Genomic DNA, 21,097 nt, shown 5'->3' on the forward strand with positions numbered 1-21,097 from the left:
CCCGCCCAGCGGGGCCGGCACCGGCTCCTACCCCCGCCCGGAGCCCGGCGTGCGCCGGGAGCAGGCTCCGCGCCCCTGCGAGGGACATGGAGGCTTTCTGCGGGTCCCGCTTCTGGGTAAGCTTCTCCTTGCCCTGCCCTGCCCCGCCGTGCCCTGCCTGCCCCGCTGGGGCGGTTTTTGCGCGCAGCGGGTCCAGCCCCGGGGCGGGGGGGCAGCGCCGTGTCCCGCTCGGCTCCGCTCCCCCCCGGGGGTTTCCCCCGTGCCGGGTCGGAGCGGGCACGGGGAGCTCGGTCCTGCGGCTCCCGAGGGGCTGAGCGGACCCTGCCCTCGGTCGCCGTGGCTCCCGGGGGCCGTCCCAGCGCCGGTGGTGCCTCCGCCCGCTCCCGGCTCGGGCGGGAGCAGCGGAAGGGCCGGTGCGTTCTGTTCGCGATTCAGCATCTCCAGAGCAGAGCCAAGACCCCGGGGGACCGCACAGACCATCCCACGGGGGGTGCAGCTCTCCCAGCATAGTCCACCTCACAGCGGTGAACCTGGCTGTTCCCTTCTTCTGAGAGTCCTGTTTTAGCGTGTATTTTGCTCTTCAGAGTCACTCCGATGAGTGGCAAAGTGCTCCCTGTTCAGCGCTTTGTTACTGCTAAAGAAGGATGGGGTCGTAGCAGCCGAGGGTGGTCACCAACCTCGGAGCATTGCAGTGGCTTCTGTCAATATTTGGAGCCGTCAGCACTTGGGAAAGGCTTATTGCAGCAGGCAATGGGTTTGTAAGCACAAAAGTTTGGAAATTGCTGCCATGGTCTGCTCTGATGGTGAAAGTGTGTAAGTGCTGTTACAAGCGCTGGGTTTCCCCAAGGCACAGCGTGCTGCTTCCCTCTCTGTGCTGTGTAGGCAGACAAAGCATGAATCCGTAGGGATTTGAGCATCTATGGTGACTCTGGAATTGCCGCCTGAAATTGCCCCTTTCTTTTATACTGATTTTGCTCAAGGGAGGTTTTTGGGGTTTTTTTTTTGGTTTTTTGGGGTTTTTTTGTTGGTTTTTTTTTTCAAATGAGGAGCAGGAATGAAAAGGAATGTCTGCAGTTGCGTCACTGCTGGAAAGCTTTTACAGGACAGCACAAGCAATTGGCTCCGAGCACTTTATGCTAAGCTCCATCCTCAGATAACTAATTATCTTTCAATAACTTTCCCAGCACTACTGTTTAAAAGAGGACTTTGGTTCCTAAGCCTCTTGGTTACATTTCCTTGTTCACATTTCATTTCCAAGTGTGCTGCACTCTCTCTACCACAACAGTTGGCAGATAAGCTTGCTCAAACAAGTATTTTCATATTATTTCTACTATAAACACTTCTAGAGCAGGAACAAGCACCAACAGATTGAAACTGCTCACTAGCAGACTGCCTCCAGAAGCGTGTCTTAGTTTCTCAAGGAAGGGTTGTAGTGCAACAACTCTTCGTGCCCAAAGCTTTTTGTAACAGCTTATTGACACATTAATGTAAAATGCCTAGGAAGTTTTGCTAATTTTTTGAATCTAGTGCATCATTCTGTACTTTATGCCCTACTGTTACACTCCATCACAGTGCCCTGTGCACTGCTGCCTGGGGCAGCTGCGCTCTCTGTAGCCCTGTTCTGTTTCTTCTTTCAGAGTTGTTTGGAGTCAGAACAACTTCCCATCTGTCTAGTTGATTTAAAAAGTGGTACTCAATAACTGTGTGAAATGGAGCACTGACCCAATGACCAACAGATTGAACTCTGTGACCATCCTATTTTCAGCAGCTGGTGGTTATTTTCTCTTAAGCGGGAGTGTGTGCAGTGGGCTGATTTTATGAGATATTTTAAGTGATGACCAAGTAGATGACAGTCACCATGAAATGATTTGCTGTGCAAATGTGCTTTTCACATGTTTTGAACTGTGCCCACAAAAGCTGGGGTTTCTCCTGCTGCTCTATACTTGAAGAAGGGAGGACAAGGTGAAGGGCAGTTCCCAGCCTGTGCACCAAACTAATCAATGGTGCTCAGCTTTTCAGTTTAAAACTAGAACTTGATAAAATGTAAACCAGCATCAGCATTCACTTTTTTGTAGCTGATGCACTTAGACTCCCCATTTTTTGTCAAAGAAAATCCAGATATTTTTGGAAGCTAAATGTCATATTGATGTCAGTTTTAAAATTGTTTAGAGCAAAATGAAACATGCTGTTTCAATTTAATCAGTTCTTTGTTTTGGAGTTTAAACCAACTACAATACTTTTCTGCTAAAAGAGGATCAGAATCAAAACAAAACAGTTCAGAATTAGCTCATGAAAATGTTTACATTGGAATATATCAGCTTTAACAGATGATTGATTTATCTTGGATTTTTTTTGGCTCATTGGAAGTGTTAAGATTTCAACTCTTCACCCTGATGCAGGGTGGGGAATTTTGCTGGAAACTTCAACTGATGGGGTTTTTTGTGTTTGTGCAGAGGCAAAATAATTTCCTGTTCAAGCCATTTTAGAAATAAGAAATGAAAGGAAATGCTGTAGATCACATTAGAAATCTATAAAAGCTTTTAGCTTCCAGCTACTCCTTTACCTGTTGAACATGAAACCAGCAAATTGCTAATACAAATGTAGGTTATTTATATATAAAAGAGGAACAACTGGAATATTATGATTTGAAAATGCAGTATGAACAATCTCTTCATCTGAACACTTAGAATCATGCTGTCTACTTCAGTTGTTAATATATCCTCGCTGTGTTCCCATGCTAAATGCCTTTTGGGAGGAGATGAGTGCAATAGCACATACCCACACAAGGCAGTCCTAAGGTGTGTTCTTTACCATTGCCCACAATTACCTCCTATTTATTGTGTCACATATTTTCAGTCTGATAGTAAGAGTGCTAGATAGGTGTGCCAATTAACATGGCCCACAGTCTCTGTTTTGAGAAGCAGACACCAGTTCTCTTATTTGAATTATCACTTATTTGTTGCTTTTGTCCTTCACTGTAGTAAGACGTGAGCAGCTCCTCTGCGAGGAGAGCAAAGTGATCTCCTGGGGAGTGTTTGCTGCAGAAGTGTTTTGGCCTCGTGGCTAAACAGCACAGGCTTAGAAAACCAAATTCTGTTCCAGTGGAAAGACACCTACACCTTGTCTTACTGCAGCTCAACCTCTCTGGGTAAGAAATGGCCCAGTGAGTGCTGTGAAGATAAAACCTCAAGTGCTCAGCAGTGCTGTTGGGTAATGTTGGGATGAGGGGTCATATAAACACCTTAGTCTACAGACAGACAAAGTGCCTGGGCTTAAGCAGCAGCTTGTGTTTCGGGTGGTGTGCCTTGTTTTTTTTTAACAGCATAAATAGGAAATGGGAGAACAAGTGATATAACACTTCAAAGGGGACACCACAACTTCTCAGTTCCTTTTGATTCTGCCTGGCTCACAGAGCTCGGTTTCCTTGCCTACCCTGTGTCTTGGTCTCCTGACAGATGTCTTTTTTTTCCTGTCCCACGTGGAGTGCTGGCTCCTTCTTCATCCAGAGGCTCTTGAGTAATCCAGCAGGAAGTTGCTGCAACTCTCAAGAGTAAACAATACCTCAGTCTTGGCTTTGAGAAAGTCCCGTACAAGCACCCTTTTCACCTTTGGGTTTGTGGGTATTTCTTCACCTTGAGTCATTCTGTCACATTCCGGTAGATTTAGGCTAAAAGTCACACTGCTCTCTGGAAATGCATCTTCCTGCTCTGCTGGTTCAAAATGCCACCAGTCTCCCCTCTGCATAATTTCCCCTTTTGCTGAATCATGCTTAATTTTTTTGTGGTTCAAGATGACTCAGGATAGCTGTAGTAAGAAGAAATGTTTCTATCAAATGAAATGACAAATAATATACTACTTGAAACATGTGTACAAGTTCATTTAAAAAAAACCCACAACTTACATGATTTGACCCTAAAGTAATAAGGAAACATTGAATTTTAATTATTCCATTGTATTTTCAGCTAAATCAGTTCCAGAGGATGAGTGAAGCAAAAGGTGGTAGGAGATCATTGCAAAGGAAGGATCCTGCAGTAGGGTGGTATGGTCCAGACTGGCTCTTGTTTATATATTAGCTTCCCCTTCTGCCACCTCGTGATAAACACAGAATGTTCAGTGTTTATAGATATTTAAACATGATACAGACCTCCACATAATCTTTGTTAACTGCGTCCAACTTCAGCTGAGTCCCACTCCTATAAATCTCTTCACAAGTAGTTGTATCAGGTATCAGTGTTCTTTCTCATGTAAGGTAGGAGATCAAAATAAGTGACTTTAATGATCCCTTCAGACATCACACCTGTGAAGCTATGCTCTCTCAAAGGGTAGCTGTGTTGGCGACGTCCTGAACTTAAAAACAATTAAGTACTTAAGCTCAAATCCTTCCAGATTTTCGGATTCTTGAAATGAGTTGAATGAAAGCTGTTGCTAATGGATTTGGGCCACAGATTCTCAACGTCAAGAGCAGCATAAATATTTAGCATTGGATCTGGAGTATTAGCCAGGACCTGTTATCATTCATTTGTGTGTAAAAGGCATAGACTGTACAGTCAAATAGCCTGTATTTGACTCTCTTTGGGAAGACAAAGTCTGGATTTGAGGCTTGTGAGCAAAAATTCATACCAGTGAGAGCTGCCAGTATCTGGGGAGTCCTTCCATAATGATGTCAATTAATAAAGTTCTTCATCTTTCAACACAACTGTTCCTCCCTGGACCATTTTAGCTTATGTGACACAGCTGGTAGAGGGAGTGACTGGGGCTTAGGCATTCTATAAAGTTTGCCTCCTGAAAAGAAATAATACTGAAACTAAATCTGAGTTGCATGAGGAGCTCCTTCAAATGGAGCTAAAATTTAATCACTACAGTTAAGAATATAAAGTGTTTTGAGATGGGGCCTCACCTACCTGGTAGGCAAATTGCTGTGCTATGGGAGAGATAATCCTTTCCTTTCAACATGTGCAAATTTGCAATGTATTAAAATGAGGAGACCATTAGTGTTTAAAATTTAATTTAAAAAAAATTCTTTTGAAAAACCTATTAAATGAGATCTTTGATTTTTCCAGTAAGCTAATGCTCGATTTGTCTCCTGGTCCCGCCGTGACTGTGATGGGCCATTATCCAGTCACACATTATTTGGCTGAGCTGGAGGAGAGCACAGCAGCAAGCAGCCAGAGATCTTCCCAGGAATGTGTCCAGGCTTTTGTGCAACCAACAGCCTTGATTCCGTGCTGGGCCTGTGTGAGCTGGCACGTTGTCCCTGTGCTAATCTTGTGGCAGCGTGAGAGGTGAAGTCAATGTAATAAAATTTAGGTCGTTTACAGTAATGTCACGTGCAGGTGTCATAAAGCCTTGAATTAGAACAGAATGAGAAATGAAGGAGATGGAGAAGAAAAACTGTTTCATGGGAGTTGTTTCAAAAGTCAAAATCATTTAGTTTCAGAAGTAATAACTTCTTTTTTTCTTTCTGAAAGTTTCTGAGAATGCATTTGACATCTGTGCAATTAAAAGAAAAATCTCTTCCCCCCAGTTGAATGAATTTTATTCTAGATTCTCCCCCACCTGCTCTCAGAGCAGCACTGATGGCAGGAGTTTTTGTGACAATCCCTTTTATTGTTACTGTACAGCAGCCCAACTGGATGGGCCAGCTTAAACTGGAGTCACAGTGGGACTGTCTCATTTGCAGCTGTTTTAGCTGTCCCTATCCCTTCTTAATTGAGCTGCATTCATGCTGAACCTTGATTTAACCCAATTCCTTTAATTGAAAGGACATGGGATGGCTCAAATTAAGGACATTCCCCCCACACCCATTATCAATGATCTGAAACAGGGCACCCCACTCCTTTATTTGTACTTACGCAAGGCCGTAGGAAATGGCCTTTGATGATGCCATTAACAGCAAGTTTTCTCTACAACAGTATATAGATTTGGTCAATTTTGAAAGAAGTTGGGAACTTTCTTCTGAAGGAATGATCCTGTTCTGTTTTCCTCCCAGTCCTGCTTTTGATTCTTGTACCTCTCTGGTTGCACTATGCCTTCCCCTCTCCAAGTACATGAATGTGCCTCTGTTCAAGCAAGAGGATTGATTCTACTAAAACAGTTGGAGTAAATGGATTTCACTTTTACTTTGGGTATATGTTGTCTTCAGTCCATATATTTAGTGTGGTTCACTTCTACTTCACTCCCTCTCTGAAGCTAAAGGAGCTTTTCTGAAAGCCCCGTTACCTGGGGTCACATGACTCAAGAATATGAACCTGCCTTTTTTCATCCTGTCTTGTCTTTGTTCATGACAGCAGAGAAGCTCTTAACTTCTAATCTTAAAGCTCAAAGGAGAATAAAAAGGGAAATTGCTGTTTTGTATAACACCTATCACTAAGCCCATACCTTGATTTTTGTCTAGTCTACAGTTCTCAAGTGCATGGCGTGGTTGGTACCATTTGTGTAATGAAATTTCAGCCAGAGCAAAAACCTGTGACTAGTTACTCCACGACCATCAGCTGGCTCATATAGGCTCTAGGCTTGTGCCAGACCTATTTGGTCCATTAAAACAAGCCATTAAAGATCCTCCAACTGCAGGAAAAGAAAGTTCAGTGCCCTGCACGGTGTCCTTCACTTACGTAGAGAACCGGTGCAGTGTGCTTGGTAAACAGAAAAATGCTGTGTCTGTTTATGGGCTGTGTGGTTCAGGCAGAACTATAAATGCTTATGTCCTCCAACCCCACCTTTTTTTCTGAGCAGTGTTGCTGTGGTGTTGAAGTGGAGAATGTTGTTCTGGTGGGGAGAAATGTTCGTGTAATCATGAGAAAGAATTAAGTTGTGCAGCAGCCACTGGGGATTAATGAAGTATCTTAACTCCTCCTGTGTGTAAGGTGACATCCTTCCTTCCAAGATGTAAATGAGTGATCTTGCTCTGAAAAGGCCATTTGAAACTGGCAGCCTTCTGGGGGCCTGGGGTAGTGCTTGTTTGTATCTGTGCACTGAAATGATTATTAGGGTTGGCCCCGAAGAGTTTATCAACAGAGACCAGGCAGAGGACATGAACAACAGGCAGAAGTGGGAGGTGAGATATGGAGAGGCTGAGGTGAAGCCTGTGCTGTAGCTAAGATTGGACCCTGATAGTTTTTAGTGTTGCAGTTCAGAGCCACTGCAAAGCCACCCCTTGCTCTTGGGAGGAGGCAGTGTGGTAGAGCCAGGAGAAAAACATCCTTTTTTTTCTTTTTTTTTTGACAGGCTGTGCAAGTGAAACTCCCTGGCAGAGTATTTACCAGATCTAGGGGCAAAAGAAGGGCAGGAAGATTCTGCTCTGCATTTAATTCTCACTAGCAATTTGTTCCACACGAGAAACCCTTTCCATGTTTGTGGACCTCAAGGAAACATTATTACTGTCAGCTATTCACTTCCCTGTCTTTTCTACCTCATGTGTACCTTCCTGGTCAGCTTTCTAATTTGATTTTTAGTGTTACATAACATGCAAACTAGTGATAACTGACACCAGCAGGGTTTGTATTAGCCTTGGGTAGAGTGTGAATGACGTCAGCACAATGGCCTTCACCTGCCAGCAGATAAAGATTGGATTTGTGTTTCCTGTGCTTTTCGTGAGTCTCTTTGAGCTGTAAAAATTTAGAGAGAAACATGTATTGATTTATCCATTTAGGGGAGGTAACTGCTTGAGGCTGTGGAGATACTGTTGGTCTCCTCTAGGGCTTGGAAGCTCTCCATCACTGGCTCTTTGAGGAGCATTGCTGCAGCATCAGCTGTATGCTGGGTAAAGCCAGGGTGAGGCAGTTTTATTTTAAGCTTCTCTAGTGGAGTAGGAGTTGATTTAGACTTAAACTCAAGACCAGAACACCAGATGGTCTTTTTCAGCAGGCTCCATTAACATCATCTGAGAGTTCTGGGAAAGGGACACACAGGAATTTCCATGTTGCTGTTTTTGAGCCTAGCTTTAGGCTTTCTGTTTGTTCCTTTTTCTTTGAAAGCTGTAAGGGATGATGTACAGGAAGACCAAGATATGTGGCATTGAACTTCTATTTTTTTTTTTTTTGAAAGCTTTATCAGTTTTAAGGATGGTTATTTCAATAGCAGTGTTCTTTTCCAGAGGGGAAAATGCAATAGAAAGTACTAAGTATTAGAGCAGATTTGATGTTGCTCGGAGCTTCCCCCTGTTGAATACCTTCCCTTAAATGAAGATCATGTATTTAAAACTGCTCATTTAACTGCAAGTCCTGCTGCCCTTAATACAAGGGCCATGTTTATCCAAAGACTGACTGGAGTGATGGGTGTGAGTGAAAGCTGCTGCAAGGGCCAATGTCAGTGATACCCTTAACTGATCAACAGAGAGCCCCACTAATTTGTAAGTTTTAGACTCCAAGGGACTCCTTTTCTGCTGTGAAGCTCTAACAAGCATCTCTAATCTCTTCCCATGAGTGTTGGCATTTTATTTGAGTATTACAGGATTAAGTAAATTGTGTGCCCAGGGAGTTCTGTACAGTGGGCTGGTAGTTTCTGCAATGCTGTATCTCACCAGCAGAGCCTCCAGCAGCCAGGGATCCTGAATCCAGGGAAATGGTGCTCCATACAGACAGTTGACCCAGAGCTCTTGGTAGACAGGAGGAGCCACAGAGCACAGTGGGAGTTTGGATTAGTGAAAGGTCACAGGTTGCTGCCCTTAAGACTCGCTTGTGGGGAAGTGGGATGACAGTGATATTAGCTGAGATGGACATGCTGGCTCTCACAGTTTCCCTGGGATGAGTTTCTTGGAGGAAGCTGTGTTTCTCAACATCTACTGCTGAGTATTTCCCCTGGTGAGGTGCCTGTTGATGCATCACTCCAGCCCTGGGTCACAAAGCTGCTGCAGAGAGTTTTCAGAGGGCTTTCATTGAAGGGCACCCTGAGGCAGAGCCGTGATGCCCAGAGGAATGTGAGTGGCTCTCAGGAGATCCCAGAGCCAAGGAATGTGTGGGTATCCAACATCAGCATTTTAGACCTCTTTCAATAGCAAGTCCAAAGAAAACCCTCAAACCCAGACAGTCCAAGGTGGGTATTTCATCCTCCATCAGAACAGAAGCAGGACACATCCTTAGTCACGACACAAGAAGCATTTCAACTTGCTCTGCATCCCAGGATGGAGTTCAGCATAGGGGAAGGCAAAGCCAGATTAAAGCAGGAGCCACAAAGACAGGAGTCAGAGCTGATGTGTCCCTCCAGCTGTTGCTTCCTGTGTTTGTTCTCCAGAGTGAAGTTCTGTAACTTTATTGCTGAATCGAAGGGTATTTAGCAATATTTAACAATGTTGGCTTGGTCAGGATAGATTGTATTGAGCCTTTGTGTTGTATTCTGACTCAAAATGAGTTGTTTAGGGTTGGAGTGGATGTTGGAATATATGCTGTCAATGTGGTGATTTATAGAGCCATAAAGTAGAACTGCCAGCTCCATGAAAACAGATCCAGCTTGGTAAGAAATGTGGTAAGAAACACAGCTTCCAGATTCCCAGATTTAAAAGTAATACCAATAATTCACAGCAGAGTCGCTGCTACATGGCACGTGGCATCCTGCCTGGTTTAACCCCAGCCAGCAGCTGCACCCTCACGGCCCTCAGTCCCCCAGTGGGATGGGAGGAGACCTGGAGAACGGGTAAATCCCATGGGTTGAGACAAGAAAAATTTAATAATTGAAATAAAATATTATAATAGTAATGATAGTAATAATATAATTGTAATGCAAAGGGAGACAACAAAAGAAGAGAGAAACCGAGCACTGTATCAGCTACTAGGAAGGAAATAAATAAAAGTAAATTAAAAAAAATAAATACATAAAAACTCTATCCTGGGACACGTAGCAGCATAAGTCCACTGTGGTCTGGTCTCAGGGAGAGCAAGTAATTTGCATGGAATTCCGCTACGTAAATGTTTTAGGCACTGTGCCTTCTAACAGGAACCCCTCTTGTATTCAAGGATCTGCTCTCAGAGCAGAAACAAATGCTTACAGAAACAGATCTGTTCTGGGAAAGCTTGTTTATCTTGTTCAGAATGAAATTGGACCTGGGAAAACATCACCAAAATAGCCAGTAGTCAGTTCTGTCACCTTGGCCATAAGTTTCTCCTTCAGCCCACATCCCTGTTTCCCATGTGCCTTGGAAGCAGTAGGCTCTTGCTGGTCATCAGGTGGGTACTGCTTTTTGTAGTTTCATATAATTTTGGGAAGGTTCCACTTTTATTCTCAGGGATAATTCAACCAAATCTCAAAATCTTACTTTTTTTTTTTTAAGGAAAGAATTTTTGTTTTCTAGCCAGCTGCATTTATACGTTCAGAAATGCAAGCCCTTTGCCTTGTTTAAATAAGAGTTAATGAAAACCTTCAAATGGCTTGGCAGCCATACAGTCTATGTCTTGGATACAATAGGCAGCTTGTGTTCAGTCAGTTAATGGACATCTGGGGCAGTTTCTAGGTTGCTGTCAGACAAAAAGCCATTTCTGGACATTTTGGTCTTATAGGAAAGGTTTAAATTAAAAGTGGGGCTTTTTTCCTCCCCTCAATGACTTTCCCCTTAAACCGAGTCTTTGTTTTATTCTGTGCTCATTTATTGCTATTCTTCCTCTGCTTTCCTTTTCCAGGATTTTTTCCAGCAAGCAAAAGGAGCACAATTGCAAACATGCTCAAGACATTGCTAAACCACATGTAATTTAAAGAGGAAATCAGTATTTTGTTGAATAAATGAGAGTAGATAAGCTCCTACTTGGGAACTAAGGAGCTCCAAACTTCTAGAGGGCATCTCCTTCCCCAGGCAGAGTAGCTACTAGGGGAGCTTATCACGTTAGAGATGCTGAAATGTTTTGATGATGAGCCAGAAATGGGTGCTCTTTAAATGTTATCATCCTTTCTGGTGCCAGAGACCTGCTCACTGAAATAGTTTGAATGTGAGGCTGGAGTTTTGTTTGGTTTTGATCTTGTGTTTGAATTGCTGTGTAATTGCCTCTGTGTTGTTGATTTGTGGCTGAAGTTTCCACTAGGTCTGGATAAACCTGTTTAGGTAATTGGGACTGTTTTTATTCCCCTGGCCCACGCTGGGTGCCTGTGGGCCTCCAAAAAAAAACCATTTCTCGTCTGGAGAGGCACCAACTGCGGCAAAGGGCTCAGTTCAGACATGAATCCGATGGATTTGTGCCAACCTTCACCACTGCCAATGCTGAAGTAGTGAGTGGCAAACTTGTCACAGTTCAGCCAAACCATCCTGCAACCTGCCAAGGCTTTGTAGCTTCATTACACTTATGAGCTTGTTCGTGTGTTTGTGGACCGGTGCAGTCATGCAATGACGTCCCTGCTCATGGATCATCACAAAAACTGAAGCTTGTCAGCAGATTGTGGCTCTTCAGTTGTCCTAAAATCAACCATTGCTTTCAGCATTTGGTCCCTATTGTGCTGGTAAACAAAAGAAGAACTGGACATGCTTTTGAAGAATTCATATTCAGACTAGTGAGTCAGTTTTAAGGGAAGAGAACTGGCTCGGCATAAATGTAACATACTTCTACTGAGGGCTCACACCCAAAAATGATTAAGCACAACTAAATTATTCCAGTGCAGAGATAAGGCATATTTGAACCAGAGATATCTTAGTTTTTATCATCTGCTTGTTAATGATAGTACAACAAAGTAATTTCACGTTTCCTGCAAGTAAGTATTTACCTACCGCATTTGACACATCAGGTGGTGAAATGCAAGCTGTGAATTTCCAGTAGGTTTGATCTAAACCAAGTTCCCCTTCACTGTGCTGAAAGTTCTATTTCAGTTTGAACGTGTGTAACTGTGTTTTTGCAGGTGGTGCATTCAAATCCTTAGGTACGAGTGCATATGTGAATTGTGGTGTTCAAGGTCACAGATGGAAAGCATTGCTTAAAGTGTTTCCAAGAAAACCGATATTCCTACCTGCATGTAGAGTACATTCCTTTTACCTTTGTTCAGAATGGGGAAGTAATTATAGTTGGAAGCATATGAGTAAGAAGGACAAAGTTTTAGTCATAAACAGAGGGGGTTTTCCCAAGTCAGCACACAATTGATCTAAATCTGATCATTTTCTCCAGTGCTGGACATTCTTGCTGGATGAGTTCTCAAGTGGAGGGTTTTGCCTTGAGAGCTTTGTTTAGCAGTTGCACTCCAGGCAATGCACTCCTGGGAATGCCTGAGAAATGTCGTGGTATCAGCATCTGTAAATGAGCCTCAGCAAAGACAGAAACACGAGGGGTTTGTCTGCTACAAAATATATGTCCAGCTGTGAGATACAGGAGGGCAGAAATCTTTCTTTTTTGGATTCTGCCCAGTTTTTATAGCTGTACTTAGCCCTTTCACTGTAGCAGATTAACCACAAGTGGTTGGGATAGGTGTTTTGGGAAAGCTCTTGCTCGGGCCATGTGCTAACTCCATCAGATTCTGGATACAACTTCATTCAAGCAGATGTTAGAGTTGGCAGCACTTCTACCTCTGTTAATAAATGTGTCTCATCTCTTTTCCAGGACTCAAATCTCACGATACACACTGATAACCCAGACCTGACACCGTGTTTCCAGAATACCATCCTAGCATGGATCCCCAGTATTTATCTATGGAGCGCATTACCCTTTTATCTTCTCTACCTAAAGCGCAACAAAAGAGGGTACATCGTGCTGTCAGTGCTGAGCAGGTTCAAGACGGTAAGATCCCTTTGCAGTGCTCCAGGTGCAGTGTAGGGTTCATTAGCATTAGTTCAGAATCCAAGGAAGTGCTGCAGTAGGGTTTAAACAAAAGTCCCTCTGATTTAAGGGGGAACTGAAGAACGTGCTCATAGAAAAGAAAACCTGTATGTACAGATTTTTGAGGAAGGAAATCCCTCCTGCGAGCCCGGCTTTCTGGGTAGAGAGAGGAGTTGATTGCTCTGCAAAAGAGAGTTCACCCCTCCGTGAGCCAAAACTATGCTGCTTCACCCTTGCTTAAGGTTTAAACCACTGAAAGCTGCAAAACAAAGACCTTAAGGTAGGTCTAGTGGGAATTTCATCTCATCGTGAAAGTAAGCACAAGAAGGGTTTTTTTTTAAGCCACTCTCCACACCCAGTAGCTGTGTGATTTCATCTCCATCTTGTACTTAAGAGGTGCCTGGTTTATAAGTGACTGGGCCTAAGGAAAGCAAACAAGTCATTTTTCCATAGGCCATGAGAAAACTGGACTTACTCCTGGAGAAAAATACCAGGCTTCTGCTTCAGGGCATGTCTGCCTTTAATCTGGATACTGCTTGTGTTTCTAATCCAAAAGGAATAGCAGGGGGAAAAAAACAGGCAAGTACACTAGTCCTTCTACTGGTTGTGTTTGCAAATCCCTCATAAAGCAGTTGAGATGAGACCCTTGGTTTGAGTGCAGCGGGACAGTTCCTTTAGTGCTGTTGCTCTGTTTACACAGCTTTGTTTTGCTGGGAATCTGTGAATCAGGATGGTTTTGTCAGCTCTCCGACTGCCCCTGGAGAGGAGTTTACCAAATGCTGTTCCTGTTTGACTGCTTTCAGCTGTTTGGTGTCCTGCTGTGGTCCGTGAGCTGGGCTGACCTCTTCTACTCCTTCCACGAGCTCCTGCAGAACAGAACCCCTCCACCAGTCTATTTTGTGACCCCACTGGTCGTTGGCATCACTGTGGTTTGTAGCTGTTTCTGTTTATTGTGACCAATATGAATAACGTTTTCTCAGGCAGATGAAGGATGAGGAGCCCCTTTGCATTCATTGCCTTATCCTGACCTTTTTTTGGCTGAATTATTAGTGCTTGTATTACGGAAGCAAATTTTCCTACTGAAAAGGCCACAGTCAGAAATATCTCTCTCAAGTAGATTCAGCTGTGTAGATTAAAATATTTATAATGGAGAGATTGTTCTCTCTCCCTCCTTGCTTTTACCTATTTGTCCAGGCTTGGGATTCAGGTCTGGAGAGAATTTGGATATGACTTTGCCTAAATGGGGGGATACAATAGAGCATGTCTTGTGCATTATTCAGTATTGTATTGGACTTTGTAAAACTGGAGGTAACTGTAATCAATGGAGGTGGTTGTTCCTCCATTAAACAAACCAGGTTTGCTTTGCCTAGGATGACAAACAGGCTTGTGGCTGTTGTCTGAAAAAATAAAGCGGTAAAATTTGCCTATTGGGTTTTTAATTTCCTTGGTTAGATTTTTTTTAAAAAAATCTTATTTTCTAGACAGGTCATCTGGACTGGAGAAAGGGCAGCTCTTACCTTTGTTTAAAATGTTTGTACTTTATATTTAATTGCTCCTAGCCCTAGGTGCAAAGTCTGGTTTAAAAGTTGAATTCTTGAGATGAGGCTCTCAAAACAGTAAAACAAATTATTTCACAGTTATTCGCTGCTTTCCTTAGATAAAGGAGGTTTTGCCACTGGCCCCTGTGGAGCCACGATGGGGCCTCATTTCAGAGGGGTCCTGCTGTCAGTGATGGTTGTAAGATCTGCCAACTGAGAGTGTGAAGAGGGGGAGCAGTGGGACAGGACTGTGTTCACATGTTCCTGTATTTACTTTTACAGCTGTTGGCTACATTGCTTATTCAGTACGAAAGGCTGAGAGGAGTTCAGTCCTCTGGAGTGCTCATTATCTTCTGGTTTTTGTCTGTGCTCTGTGCCGTGGGGCCTTTCCGGTCGAAGATCATGGCTACGACAGCACAGGTAACACGCCATCCTTGTTAGCACTTGGGGAACAGGAAATGTGGCATTAACATCTCTGTGAAGGGAATGAATCACAGAGTTTGGAGTCAGATCTGAGCCGGAGACAAAGAGAAGTTTAGTTCTGTTGCCTTGACTCAGACTTGTGTAACTAGAAGGGAACTGGGTTTCTCATGCAATGTCAAAAAGGAGATTTTGCTTAGCCCAGGGCTGTACTGGAAACCTGATAGACATGTGAGGGCAGTACCAACTCTGTGTATGTGTCAGAACAGACTCTTTTTTTTATCTCTTTCCCATCCCCTGCCATGCTTAAATAGGGATGGGTAATAATCGGAGATGACACATTTTAATATGTAAAGTTCTTTTTTTGCTTAGGCAGCTTGGCCACATTACACAGCTCCATGGGCTTTCTTCTGTCAGTGCCTGATGTGCTGAGGACAGCATTTTGACTCCACTGAGGCTGTAAATAGAGAACAGAAAGTTGGAGGGAGAGGAAAGAAACCTGGGCTGTTATGATTCCTGTTTGAAAACATAGCAGGTTCTCCCACAGTAAGAAACTTGTTAAGTTTTTCACAGAAATAAATTTCACTAAGTAGGGCAAAGCAGATTGCTTCGGTGGCTAGATCATCCAAGCCTGGGAGAGGAAAAGAGTACTTGGAAAACATTAAGGTGATTGCTTCTCCTCAGTGAAATCAGTGTTGATTCTGTTTGGTGATTTCTTGATTTTCTACTTGCTTTTTTGTGACTATTAGCAGCATTACCCTGTTAGCAAGGATTTTCCTTTACCAGGCTGTTGTAAATATTCCAGCGGAGATTGAATTAAACCTTTAATGACAGTCTGGGCAGAACATCTTCAGATAATAGCTGCAATCTGGTGAGACCATTTCAAACACCACTTAGAGGCAATTCTAATAAGTAAAAATATTGGACTATTAATGTTTAAATCCTTAATCAACTTGAACTTATGGGCGCAGAGCCTTACAACAAGTCTGGGTAACATTTCTCCTCTTGCAACTGCTGAGAACCGAATATACTTTCTCTTGCACTTAAGGTTTAAACATTTTAAGTGAACAATGAGAGTGTTCATAATGGCATTAGGGTATGAAAGAGCTGTATAAAGGACATACCCTCGCAGCAATAAGTTTTAAGTAAACTGCAGACTCGTGATTGGGAAAGAAAATATCTCTGGAGCAGATGGAACTGTTATTATGCAATGCAGTGGTTTTTTGCAGCTTCTTCTGAAAGTATTTAATACTGACTGCTTGTCAGTGACAAGATATTAAAGTAAAAGGATGTTCTCTGATCTGGGTTGACAATTCCTATGCTTAAGACATGATCTTGCTAGAACCCCCACAGGTAATTTAAAAGGATGTTATGTAGGCCTGATTCCAGAGGGTGTCTGCGTGCAGTGAGGATGTATAAGCACTTTGAACTTGACATAATTTAATGAAAAGCTTGGAGATAAGCATGTTCTTAGGCACTTGACAGAGTATGTGCATACTTCTGTGAGATAATTCCTGCTAGCAACTGCTTTGCAGTATTCAACTTTAGAGGAAGAAAGGAATTGCCAAAAGAAGCCGTGAAAAAGTCAAGAGAGAGAGAGTCTGTTTGCGTGTGTTGGGTGGGCTGAGAAGTACAATAAAAACAATCACTTAGTGTTTCTTTTCCCTCTAGGGCCATGTGAATGAAAGGTTCAGGTTTACCACGTTTTACATCTACTTTGCTTTGATAATCGTGGAGTTGATCCTTTCGTGTTTTAAAGAGAAGCCTCCGTTCTTTTCCCCTGTCAGTACAGATACTGTAAGTATTTTCACTTTGCTTTATCTGAATTTTACAGATTGTATCGTGTTTTGAGAGTTCCACTGAGAGTACTTGTCATTGGAAACAGCTTTGGATTGTCACTGAGATGGCAGTAGTTAGTGACCCTCTTGCAAAGCACTGGATATGGAGAGTAATATTGGGGTTAGAAGCTTTTTTCCATTATATGTACCATCAGAAATTACTGTGTAGTGAAAGCAGCTCTCCTGCTTGCTGCTTCACAGCAGTTTAAATTACACTTATGAACACTGAAGTGTAATATTAATTAATTCAAGTGCGTTTTTTATTGAGATGGTGGTCTACTTGCTTAACATTCATCTAGAGTTAGCAAAGGTTTATGAGGTTTGTCTTAATAAAGGAGTTCTATATGTGTTGAGAATAGATATGAAAAAACATTATTAACAGAAGATATTAGTGGTGTCACAGGTTAAATTTCTTCTCCAGTTCATAAAGTGGTCTCCATAATTGGATTTATGTTTGAACCAAGCTGAGAGAGAAGTTGAGTTCATGTCTTAAAATGAACATTTCAGAAACTGTAGAATGACATTTCACTTTATATAAGTGTGATTTAATGGCAGTATATGAAGCAATTTTTAGAGATAAAAGGAGTTCTGTCTGACTTGGGAAATGAAAGAAATCAATTTTATGTCTAGTTAGGACATAGGTATGTACATGTAATGTACCATATAATATACCAAAACTGATCAAAATAGACTGTTGTCTTATTAAAGTGATGGTAAATGTCTTGCTTTATTTATTTTGGTTTTTTCCCCCCATAACTTCATTATAGAATCCGTGTCCAGAGTTAAATTCAGGCTTCCTGTCAAGACTGACGTTTTGGTGGTTTACAAGGTGAGCTTCTCTTTTCAAGCTATTGGACAGCTGACAAGCCCACACTCTACTTGTGATCTGTGTTGCACAGAGTTAGCAGCACAGAGCCTTTCCCTCTGTAAGTGGTTGATGTTGGATGCTCTTTCATCCACAGTGGTTTCAGCACTTGTGGCATTTGCCTTTTTAGAAACACACAGCCAAAACTTTTTCTCTGAAGAGGAGTGGCAACAGCTGTGGCATGACCAGAAGGGTGCACAGCCTGCTTGTGCTCCCCACGTGCTGGAATATAACCCAAACCAAGGTGTAGCTCTGTGTTCCACAAGATTAGTTGTGGCAGCCTTTCACCCATCTGAGGGTGCGTTTTGTTTCCTGTTGAGGTTCATGGGTGAATGCTTTCTTATAAGGACATTTTCTGTGCAAGAGGGAAAGTAAACTGGGTTATGTATACAAATGGGACTGCTGACAAAAGGTATGTGTATGAAAGGTGCAGATCTGAGATTGGGCCTACTACTGCATGATAAAGAAGTGGAACGGTGTTCAGAGATCATATTAAGGCCCAGCTCTTCCACAGTGGTTGAGTGTGTTGAGATCTTCATTCTTCCATCCATGTAACTTAATTGTCCTGGTAACAGCCCTGTAAAGTTCTTTTAGTGAGAGGGTGAGATCTTTCTGAACTTCCAGAGTTTTGCATGTTCAGCTTCCCTATCAAGATTCTTGGCAACTAGATATTTGTATCCCTTGACAAAATTCCCCTTACAGTTGAGGACCTGTAGTTTTCAGAGAAATCTAATTTTTGCTTTAATTTCAGTGAGATCCACTTTTGCATTTTGTTTACCTCTAACACTTTTTACAGATAGACTTAATTATTTTCACTTCTAGAGCTTCACTGTTTTCATTTAACACCAGTTTCATTCAAATGCTTCTGGTAGTTGATTTTTATTGTCCCTTTTTTTCTGAAGTGATGTTTTCAATAAAATACATGTAATCAAAAATGCATCATGTCCTTTCCTTAATTGCAAACATCAATAAAAGGAACAAAGGGAGATGGAGGTGTAATTATCACTCATTCTGTGGAGTATCTTCTTGCTTTTGTTGGCTTAATAGTCCTAGAGTTCTGGCAATGCTTTAAGTACTATTACCCAAACTGAATTGGGCTGTTTTTCTCCATATGTGCAGCATGGCAATTCAGGGATACAAAAGGCCTCTGGAAGAAAAAGATTTGTGGTCGCTGAATGAAGATGATACTTCAAAAAATATCGTGCAGCAACTGAGTAAAGAGTGGGACAGAGAAAAAGAAGAATGCAAACAGTGAGTATAGGAACAAGTCTGTAAACAGAGATTATCTGAGTCGTTTCAGCATCCTCATCTGTGAAAACGAGCCCAGTAAAAATGCACCCACCTCTTCAACCTTTCTGTTCTTCATTCACATTAACAGTAAAATTTGTTTATTTTAATATGTCTAGACAGAGGCAAACAGGAGCCCTGGAGGGCCCGTGTGCCACCAACACACTTTTTAACGAGGTGCTTAAAATGTCCATGGGCAGGTAGTGCCACTTCCCATGTGGAGAAGGGCTGAAGATGTGTGAGGAGAAGGGATTGAGTTGGTTGGGTTGTAGGAAAATGAGCAGCTTTCATCACCAAGCTGGTAGATGTGAAACTGCATAGTTGCATCCCTCCTAGGCATGTTGGAGCACAACTTTTATACCCAGAAACCAAAAGGAATTTGTCATCATCTCCATCATGAGTTTTCTGGCCTGACAATATTTTTAGCCTTAAGGCTCTTAGCCTTGAGCAACTCTTCACTTCCTAGCAGTAAAGATAGGAAACTTGAAACATGCAAAAGGCAGGAGGAAAGAGATATCTCATTTTATTGCTGAGACTCTACTCCTGTTGCCTAGAAAGTTAACAGAAAAAATTGTCATAGTCTCTGATGGAAATGGGATGAGGGTCAGAACTTGCCTACAGTTACATCCCTGGTGGAGAGGATATCCTTCTTATTTGCATGTCCTGTCCTAACCTAATCTTAAGAAATTATCTATTTCCTTCTCCCACTGGTTAGTGTCCAAAATGTTTCCAAACAAATAGATGTGATAATAGTGTGTTTCAAATGAAAAATGTCAATAAGGAGGAGGCCTGCACTTCCCTTTCCTTTCATTGTGGAGGTTTCTTCTCCATGTTGAGGCTTTCCTCTGTTCTCTTCTGTGCATATCCTTGCCAAATTGGAAAGACCCTATTATGTGATAATATTGGGAGAGAGTTGTAAGCTTCTTGGCAGGACTAAATATGTGGAGAGCTCCACTTTGCAGCTAAAATTTGAAAGGTTTCCAGCACTAACACCAGCAGTTGTCCACTAGTGCTTTGTGTGGATGTGTTGTGGTTCTACTTCAGGGTTTCTTTCTTTCTTTTTTTTTTTTTTTTCCTTCATTTTCTTAATTTCTCTATTTTTATGGTGTGGAATAAAGTGCATTGTCTGGGTTCTGGTCTTTTTTGCACAGACATAAATCTCACTCCCCCAGGCTGTTTTATAGTAAGAGCACAGCCGTTGTGCAGAAGTGCCTGGGATCCAGGAAAACTTTTGCTAGGAAACCAGAAACCCTGCCTGGAGTTTTGTCATGGGATTCATTGCATTTTGGAAATTATCCATGCAAACTGGGGCCAGTTGGCAATGAATTTAAGCATAAATTATGGCTTGTGTTTAGCTCAGGTAAAATTTTGTGGCAACTATATTAATGATTGTAAAATGGGGAAAAGAGTAAAACCAAAGCAAATCACTGTACTCCAGATTGCTGGGTTTCACAGAACTCTAAAAGCTCTGCTTATTCTTCAGTTATAAGTAAGTATTCTCTATTATTTCATGTCAAATAATATTAGTGGTAGTTGCTTGGGAGCCATTGTAAATACCTTTTTTTTAGCCTTATAACTCTCATCAAATCTGCACTGAGCAAACTTTTATGACATTAAAAATGCCATGTCAAGTTGTACACATGTTGAAAGTGTCATGAAAACTATTAGCAGTGTACATAGTAGTAATTTATTTTTTAAAACTTAATCAGTTCCAACTCTGGCATAGCTAAAGCTTTAAACTTGTTTTATGGTAATGATTATCACATTTCTGTTGTTCTGTAACCTCTTTTTACATTTTGCTTCACAGCTGTCTTATGAATTACTGTTAAATAATTTGCTAAAAATTCATTTGCTTCTAATGAGTTGCAGAGAGAGCCCAGCATGGATTTAAGTTGTTATTATAGATAATAAAGCTAACAAAGAGTATTTTTCCTTTGCTTTTGCTCTCTTTGCTTGCATGGCTGAAGTCTCTGCTCACTCACTTTGCTGGTAAATGCAGTTTCTTCTGAGAAAGTCAGAGCTGTGCTGGATGGAGAAGAGAGAGCTGGAATGCACTTTCCCTCATTTTTAGTTAGCTTCTGGTTTTAGAGACTCTCCTTATGAAGAGATTTTGGAGATGCAGGGCCTTGTCAGCACCACTGAGAAAGCTGCGTGTTTTCCCATGAGATAATCAGTACCTGTTATCTGCCCTGCTATAAATAATGGAAACCAGGCACATGCTCTTTGCTTTGATGAAAAGCTGGGCGTGAGCAGTCCCACACACTGCTGAAAACCCGACCTCACCTAACTATGTGTAGTAAACACTAGAAGTGCATTTTCTCCCTTTGGGACCTTTAGCTGCAAAAGAACCATTGCTTTGCTGTTAGCTCAGTGTAATAAACATCTTTAATAGCACAAAGCCAGGGGCGAGTAGTCTTGTTTCTTCAAATCCTT

At 42.2% G+C, this 21,097-nt stretch overlaps 1 protein-coding gene across 2 annotated transcripts in view; it reads left to right on the plus strand.

Moving 5' to 3' along the window:
• The window catches only part of ABCC3 (ATP binding cassette subfamily C member 3), a 47,522-nt gene continuing 26,425 nt past the window's right edge, over positions 1-21,097 (plus strand). For both annotated transcript variants that reach the window (XM_064675970.1, XM_064675971.1), the window contains exons 1-7: positions 1-116; positions 12,501-12,677; positions 13,520-13,645; positions 14,537-14,674; positions 16,346-16,471; positions 17,280-17,341; positions 18,497-18,628. In XM_064675970.1, coding sequence (XP_064532040.1) covers positions 87-116; positions 12,501-12,677; positions 13,520-13,645; positions 14,537-14,674; positions 16,346-16,471; positions 17,280-17,341; positions 18,497-18,628 — 791 coding nt within the window. In that variant the 5' untranslated portion in view covers positions 1-86. The remainder of the gene's footprint in view (positions 117-12,500; positions 12,678-13,519; positions 13,646-14,536; positions 14,675-16,345; positions 16,472-17,279; positions 17,342-18,496; positions 18,629-21,097) is intronic.

This window comes from Pseudopipra pipra, chromosome 19, assembly GCF_036250125.1.
Source record: "Pseudopipra pipra isolate bDixPip1 chromosome 19, bDixPip1.hap1, whole genome shotgun sequence".
Lineage (NCBI taxonomy): Eukaryota > Metazoa > Chordata > Aves > Passeriformes > Pipridae > Pseudopipra > Pseudopipra pipra.